General features: G+C 62.4%; 1 protein-coding gene across 1 annotated transcript; it reads right to left on the bottom strand.

Moving 5' to 3' along the window:
- Positions 1-599: 599 nt before the first annotated feature.
- ABHD17A (abhydrolase domain containing 17A, depalmitoylase) lies at positions 600-3,826 on the bottom strand. Its single transcript, XM_004716979.2, has 4 exons — positions 3,084-3,826; positions 2,397-2,591; positions 1,130-1,309; positions 600-1,046 (listed from the first exon to the last, which is right to left on the bottom strand). The coding sequence occupies exons 1-4, from the start codon at positions 3,404-3,406 to the stop codon at positions 821-823; spliced, it is 924 nt and encodes a 307-aa protein (XP_004717036.1). The 5' UTR covers positions 3,407-3,826; the 3' UTR covers positions 600-820.
- Between the last annotated feature and the right edge of the window lie 4,163 nt (positions 3,827-7,989).

Raw genomic sequence — 7,989 nt, 5'->3', positions numbered from 1 at the left:
GGCATCTCCGCCCCGGACGGAGGCACCGCCCCCTTAAAGGGCCCGCGCCTTTAGGACCCGGCCTCAACTCTGCCCTCTGCTAGGTGGGCAGCGGCTGGCCTGCTGGGGCAGCTTTCCCCAACAGATGGCAAAGAGCATCCCAGAAACTAGAGAGGGACCTGGCCCGCCCCCCAGGAAGTGCCGCGGACGGAAGGGCGGGCCTGGCATATCGTGGGAAAATTTGAAACTCAGGTCTTGGGCTGGGTGGCAGAATCACAGCCAGTGACCCGGCCTGGGCATCCGGCCCTTTCTCTGGGGACAAGCTGGGAGCCGCCAGGACTCCACTGGAGTCCGTTCGGATTTGCAAAGGGAGGTGCTTGGCTTTGTCCTGGGGACCTAGGCCTCAGGTGTGCTTTGTCCCCTCTGCAGTGGTGACTCAAAGGGTGGGCAAGAGGCCATCTGTGAAAGCTATGGGCAGCTGCCCTGGGAGGGAACCCCGCAGACCGGGTGCTGGGCCCACTGGCCCGCCACCCTCCTTCACCCCCAGAGGTGGAGCAGAGGGAGACCTTAGGAATGGGAGTGGGGTGGAAGAGCCCAGCAATGGAAGCAAGAGAGGAGCCTGAAAACTTTAAATCTTTAATTTTTGAGGCTCTTTTTCTTATGCTTCCAAAAGGAAAGGAGTGTGTAGCTCCATCGCCTGTACATTGTCCGCGGCCCTGGCGCCGCCCCACAGGGGTCAGTGCGCTGCCGGGTGGGCAGGAATGTGGCGGGGTTCTCATGCAGCCCCGCCGGCCGGCAGATGGGGCAGGTCCTTATTGCTGAGGTCCAGGCCGGCTGGCAGCTAGGCGCGCTGGCTGGGCAGCTCCTGGGAGATGAATCGGCGCAGGCGCTCCAGGTACTGGCTGTAGAGCTCTATGTCGTTGTGGCCTGCGCCCTCCACCCACAGGGGCTCCACGGCCTTGGGGCAGCGCTCGTAGAGCGCCAGGCCGTGCGAGAAGTCGATCACTTCGTCCTCGGTGCCGTGGATGATGAGCACGGGCGACGTGATCTTGGACACCTTCTCAATGCTGCGGGTGGGGTTGGGGGCGAAATCACACCTCCGCGCCGCGCGTCCCTGCCCTCGCCCCCTGCCCGCCCCGCCCCCACTCACTTGGGGAATGCATCGAAGCAGTAGGTCTTCTTGGTGTCGGGGAAGGCAACGCGCATGCCCGAGGTCAGCGGGGAGTGCAGCACCACAGCAGCGCACTCGTAGCGCGAGGCCAGGTCTACGGTGGGCACCGTGCCAATGCTCTGCCCATACAGGATGATGCTGTCCGGGCTGATGCCATACCTGGTGCGGGGCAGGGTCAGCGCTTGGGGGGCTCCCTCTCACCCACCCACAGAGGGCAACAGGCACGCAGATGCACGGCCTCCTCCCAGCCCTGGGATTAGCGCACCCTCTGGCCACACCTGGGGGCAGCGTCTGCACCTCTGCCCGAAACTTTTAGGGGTGCTGTGTCCAGCTGCCTCCTCCCACCTGGCCGGGTCCTGGGTGTCTAGTGCTTGGGCCTTACAATGGCTGGGCCCTCCCCCCTCTAGGAACACCTAACCCGCTAGATAGGCAGGGCCTGGGACCTCAAGGTGCAGTACCCAGTTCGCTCCTGAGGCTTCAGGCCTGTCCAAGCCCGGAGTGGACAGGGACCAGGGTTAGGTCTCTACTTCCCTCAGGCCAACACCTGCAGCCCTGCACTCTTCAGCCAGCCATCCTAGCCACCTCTGTTGAACTTGAACCTAGCTCCAGGCTGCACGGACAATGAGGCCCCACATAGGAGTGCCACTGTTCCCCCAACTGCTGGGGCAGAGGTTGCTTTTCTGAAAGGTCAGGGTGCTCGCCATCCACAGAGGACAGGAGGCAAGCAGTCTTCATGCCCTACCCTGTGGACTAGGGGAGGGGCTCCAAGAGGCTGGGGACTGGGCACCGGGTGTGTCCCCAGAGCCCTGAGCACCAGGGATGTCTGAACATCACTCCAACAACTGGCTGCTGCCTCCCCAGGGCTGACTGCTGCACACCTGTGCCCCCCAGCCAGAGCTGGAAGGGGGAAACACCACAGTGCTGGGTTATGACTGGTCAGGAGGAGCCAGTGTTGGTCACTAGGGCCTCGGAGAGCTCAAGGTTGGGTCTGTGGTGAGACTGGCACAGGCCAAGAGGCTGTACCATGGGGAGCTATCACACCGACCGGATCTGCCCTGTGCCAACTTCCAGGGCCACCCTTTCCCCCTACTCAGACCCTCGTGGACACCCAGCTAGCCCCATCTGGCCTGAGCTGGCACACCACGTAAGTGAACCATGGTCAAGCCTCGCCCTCTGCCCCACCTTTGGGCAGCCCACCAGGGACATTGGCCTGAGCCTTCGCATCTGCAGCCGGGAGCCAGGTCACCTGGTGCGCAGGGCCTGCCAGGCGGCGTCAATGTCGGCGTAGAGGTTCTTCTCCGAGGGCCTGCCCGAGCTGGCGCCGTAGCCGGAGTAGTCGTAGGAGAAGATGTTACAGTTGATGCGCGTGCCCAGGCCCACATAGAAGCTGCTCATCTGACCCAGGTCCACCGCATTGCCGTGGGAGAAGAGAACCGTGTACCTGGGGCACAGGCACCACGCTCTGTCCCCCACAGCCACTGCCTCACCCCATGGGTCACCCGCCCTCCTGGCAGCTGCCACTGAGGCCCTTGCTGCCCAGAGCTTCCTAGAGCGAGGGGACAGACACAGCCGATTGTGTCCCAGAGCAAGCGCACGGCTGCAAGGCTGTCCGGGCCCAAGTGGGGGCTGGATGCTCAGCAGCCCTTCCTGTCCCCCAGCAGCCCGTCCAGCTGAGCAAACCACAGCTGCTGCCCCGTGGCCTGAAGAGCTGGTCTGCGCGACTGAGGGTAGGGTGGGGTGGGGTGAAGACTTGCTAAGGAGACACAGCTCAGGGTCCCCAAGACCTGGGAGAGTTTCCTGGACAGGCGAGCACTGGGTCCAGCAGTGGACATCCCCTCCTTCTACACTGGCCTGTGGCTTCCTTCGCTGGGATTTGGGAGAAGAGTGCCCACCCTTTGACCCTCTGTGGGAGGGCCCTGGGCCCCCAGCTCACCTGGCACCGGGCACGCAGCGCACGTACATGCAGGTGACACGGCTGCCGCGGCTGCTCTTGGTCAAAAAGACCTCGATGGTGTCGAGCTCCCGCTGGCTGTACTGGAAGTCAGCCCGCTCCGTCAGGTGCAGCTTCCAGCGTCCCGGAGGGCCAGCTGAAGCCCGAAGGGGGCCGGAGGGGGTGGCACCAGGCCCTGACTCGGGCTCAGGCACCAGCGAGTAGGTGGGCTCTGGCGGCAGGAAGGCAAGCTTGGCAGCGATTCGGCCAGGGCAGGGCGGGCAGCAGAAGAGGCAGCAGAGCTCGCTCACCGACAGGCCGTTCATGGCGGGTGGGCGGCGCCGCAGGGGGCGGCGGGGGTGCTCCGGCCTCCGCCCCAGAAGAGAGCCCCGTTAGGAGGCTGCGGCCCGGCCCCATCGCGGTCCAAGCTGCGCCCTCTGGAGGCTGGCAGCCGCATGCCGCGGTGCCACACAGTGCGAAACTCTGCAGGGGAGAGGGAGCGGCTGGCTGGCACCCCAGAGGAGGCCCTCACCCCAGGATTGCTGGCCAGGCCCTTCAGGCCAGCACTCTTCCTGGGTCTGTGTCCCCCCAGGGTCCTGGCAAGTATGCTGAGGTTAAGCATGAGATGGACCCCATATGCTGAGGTTAAGATGGGTCCTGACCCTGTACAAGAGTGGTCCCTCTGGCACTGAACAGAAACGGAGACACGGGATGCCGGAGTTCGCCAGAGATCCAAGCGATGGAGCCTCGACAGCCCAACGACAGGACATCACCCCCTTACCCCCACCACCACCCCTAATCCTGGACAGCCCTGAAGTAAGGGAGATGAGACCCTTCTTATACTGACCCAAAGGACCCTTGTTAACCTCATCATGCCTGACAAGACCCACCCCGACTCCCAACTCCTGGCCTCCAGAGACACCTGCAGCTAGTGAGCTGGGCCACTCACCCACCAAAGGCTGGGGCAGGAGCCCACCTAGGATGAGCCTCAGAAGACAGGCCTAGCCTTGAGCCCCCAAGATCTGGGCAGCTGAGGACCTAACAGGGGCAGTCCTGGCTGACACACACAGGGGTCACCACGACTGGGTGTTCTAAGGATCAACTTCAACCACCGTGTGAAGCCGCATGGGGGGCACGCAGGCCCCTTGTCCTGGACCAGGATGGCATGGTCGTCAGCCAGCCCTCCTGTGCAGGCTGCTAACAGCGCTGTGCAGGGCTGTCTGGCCCCCACCCGTGAGGCAACCCTTGTGGGGAGCAGAGCAGCCAGAGAAAAGACTAAGAGCAAATGGGCCTGGCCAACTGGGTGCCCCGAGGGGCAGGCGAGGCCGGGATTTCAGGGCCAGGGGACAGGGTCCAGCAGCGGAAACACAAATCCGTTTCAGGAAACATACACAGGATGCATCTTGGGGCTCTGAGGTCCTGTCAGGCCAGAGAGCAGCTCCCAGTGGGGGTGGGGGAGGGGAGGGGCAAGTGGTCAGAGGCCTGAGAGGGTGAGACCTGCAACTCCCTCCCCCTTGCAAAGAAAATTCACGTCCACAACACCTCAGAAGGTGGCCTGGCTTGGAAATGGGGACAGTGGTCACTCATACCAGATGTCACACTGGGGACGGTGCTGAGTGCCATCGGCGGTTACACTCAGGACCCCAAGACAGAGGGGGCGGCCCCCAGGGTTTCCTGGGCTGCTGGGCGGGTGGAAGCAGCCCCCTCCCTGGTTAGCAGCCGAGTGGCTGAGCATTGGGCCACCAGGAGGCTTCCCAGTGCAAGGGGGGGCCCTCAGTCTGAGCAGGAGGCCACGTAACCACAGAGGACACAACAGGAGGAGGGACCACTGAGGAAGAAGGCAGGGGACAACAGAAGGGGGTGACTCTCCCTAGAATTTCTCCCAGAAAATGCACTTTGGTGGCACAGTGGCGGCACAGTGGCGTCACAGTGAGCTTGGCTCCACACCTCACAAGGCGGCCACACTGGAGGAGGGCCCAGCCCCTGTCTGAACTGCCAAAGAGGGCAGAATCTGGGCTGCTAGCCCCTGGGAAGGCGGTTCGAGCCCAGCAGCCCCGAGGGAGAAGGCGACAGTGTCTGCTCCTGTGAAGATTTACAGCCCCGGAAACCTGAAGAAGACACTCCACCCTGCCCCACTGGATGACCGCGGGCTTTGCAGGGGCCAGAGCTGTGCGGGCGCAGAGCCCCCGGGGGCATGCTGGCAGGCTCGGGCCCACAAGATGGCTCATGGGAGTCTCCCGTGGCAGAGAACTATGCCAGTCCCCTCAGGGCCCGCCGCTGGAGATCAGAGCTAGGTGGGCCATAGGACAGGAGGCCATAGGACAGGAGGCCCTAGACTACAGCACCCAGGTGGTCTCCAAAGAGCTGGGGACGTGGACTGCTCCAGGGAGCCCCCGAGTCCCCCAAACAGGATGCAAACTTCACAGGTCAGCAGTTGAAAGAGGGGATCGAATCTACTGCAAGGCAGCAGCAGCACAAGTGAGAGAAGCAAACGGGTAGGGTAGTATGGAGTCAGTCAGGACTCACAGCGACCCTACAGGGCAAAGGACTGCCCAGGGGATTTCAAGACTCCGCCTCACTCTCCCACCGAGGAGCTGGGGGTTCAAACCACCAGCAAGCCCTTGGCCAGTGTGCCACCAAGGCTCCTGGCTGTTTGTAGCAGCGGTCCTCAGAGACCATCGGTGGCTGTCATCGGAGTGGGGGGGTGTCGCCTTAAACTGTCCCTTGAGTGGAGACCAGGGACACTACTCCACACCCTACAGGACAGCCTCACAGCCCCACCTCAGAGCAGCTCCAGCCCTGGTCAGCAGGGCTGAGGGCAGACTGGGCTACAGAAGTCACTCTAAGACTCAGGGGGCCGAGGCCCCGGAAGTGTGCTGGGGTGCCCAGTGCCCCTGTTCCTCCTCTGGGTGTTGCGAGGCAGGTACTTCAGTTTCCAAGAACAGTGGGCCACTCCAGTAACTGGGGGGCGGGGGGGGGCATCCAAACCAACAGAAGGCTTCAAGAGGAAAAGGTGAGATGATTCCCCAAAGGAGAAGCCCTGCCTCTAGGCCAGCAGTTTTCAACCTGTGTGTTGAAACCCCTTTCGTGGTCAAAGGACCCCTTCACAGGGGTCGGCCAAATTGATAACAGTAGCAAAATTAGTTACGAAGTAGCAATGGAAATAATTTTATGGTTGGGGGTCACCACAACACGAGGAACTGCATTAAAGGGTCGCATCGTTAGGAAGGTTGAGAACCACTGCTGTAGGCCATCATGATGGGAGAAAGAAAGAAAAGGGCGGACGGACCAGCGGCAACGTTCCCAGCCCCTGCAGGCGGGCGGGCCTCACAGATCCACAGTTCCAGTCCCTGACACCCTCCACACTCATACACAGTCTCTCGCCTGATGCCCACTCACCGCAGTCCACGCATTACAGAGCAAAGCTGCTCCCCTCCATGGGGGTTTCTCGGTGCTAGCCTTTTACAGAAGGTCACCAGGCCTTTTTTCCACAGTGTTGCTGGGTGCACTCAAACTGCCAACCCACAGGCAGGGGGTGGCTGCTGTTAGGCACCCCAGAGTCGGTTCCGACTCATGCTCTAAGTTGGTGCATGCACACAGGTTGCAGAGAAGGGCAACGGGTGGCGCCCAGAACAAAGCCAGTCCCTAGCACAGCGACCCTACACAGGGTTTTCCAAACTGCTCATCGTTCCCAGAGCAGACAGCCTCCTCGACCCTCTCTCGGAGAGCCTGGTGGGTTTGAACCGCTGACCTTGTGCTTAGCAACCCAGGTGCCACTAAACCAAAGCCAAACTCACTGCCCTCAGGTGGATTCCACCTCACAGCAAGGCTGTAGGGCAGGGTCGAACTACCCCCTGTAGGTTTCCGAGATTGTAACTTTATGGGAACAGAAAGCCCCTTCTTTCTCTGGTGGAGTAGAGATGGGTTCGAACCACTGATCTTGTGGGTTAGCAGCCCCACGCGTTAACCACCATAGCCCTAGGGCTCCTCAGGGCCAGCAGGGCTGCCACACAATCCAAGATACAAACTCCTGGTCTTCTGGAGAGTCAACAGCTGAGGCGACAGGGGACGGAGGGAAGGTGCCCTGGCTAAGAGCACAGTCCCTTCTAGGGCCACAGGCAGGTGAGACCACACCCCTGTCATCTCAATACCCCCTCACACATCCAGCATACAAGACTCCATTGGTTCCAGCCGCATTCTGGGCGCCCCACCGCCCGGCGTGACGCCGAGGAGCAACAAATAAGCCAAGCAGCTCCGATTCTATCACAAACCCAGTACCATCTAGTCGCTTCTCACTCATGGCAACCCTATAATATAAAAGCTTCCTGAGGCTATTAAATCTTCACGGGAGCAGGGCTACACGGGAGCGACCTACATACTGAGGCTAAGGTGGCGCCAACCCCGCCAGCCAGGCCGGGAAAGCCGCTTGTTAGAAGGAGCGAGCACAGGAAGCAGCCAGGCTCCGGGTCTCCGGGAAGGAAGCGCGGGTGCAGAGCTCGGAGGCCCAGGGCATTCCAGGAGGCGGCGGGGTGAGCGCCGGGATCCCGGAGGAAGCCGGGTGGGGCCGTGCGAGCCCTGCGGCGGAGCGCCGGCTGCATCCTCCTGCGGGAGGTGGGGGGCCCCTGGAGAGCCCCGAGCCGGGGACAGACACCGGGGAAACGAGCTGCACTGGGGCGGGGAGGCGGCCCAGGTGCTCGAGGCGGGCAGGAAGACTCCGGGGAAGGTGCTGGGGCGAAATGGACGAACCGAGGTTCGCCCACCAGCTGGCTGCGGGGACAGGGTCAGAGGGGAGGGGACGCAGGCCGCGACCCTAGGGGCTGGGCGCGCATCCCACGTCGGGGACTGAATGGATGATGGATACGGGTTGGCCGGAGTCCCAGACGCTCACCCGCGGTCTCCGCTCCTGGCC

The sequence above is a fragment of the Echinops telfairi genome, unplaced genomic scaffold, assembly GCF_000313985.2.
Source record: "Echinops telfairi isolate 266 unplaced genomic scaffold, ASM31398v2 ScPeMD7_7459;HRSCAF=8497, whole genome shotgun sequence".
NCBI classification, from domain to species: Eukaryota; Metazoa; Chordata; class Mammalia; order Afrosoricida; family Tenrecidae; genus Echinops; species Echinops telfairi.
Note: the sequence above shows the minus strand (reverse complement) of the source record. Positions and strands in the feature narration are given on the sequence as shown.

Excerpts from the sequence above, each read along its gene's own strand:
- ABHD17A (XM_004716979.2), bottom strand. The coding sequence starts at position 3,406 with ATGAACGGCCTGTCGGTGAGCGAGCTCTGCTGCCTCTTCTGCTGCCCG. Across the intron at positions 1,310-2,396 it reads TGGCAGGCCCTGCGCACCAG|GTATGGCATCAGCCCGGACA; the intron begins GTGACCTGGCTC and ends GCCCCGCACCAG. Across the intron at positions 1,047-1,129 it reads TGCTTCGATGCATTCCCCAA|CATTGAGAAGGTGTCCAAGA; the intron begins GTGAGTGGGGGC and ends CCCCACCCGCAG.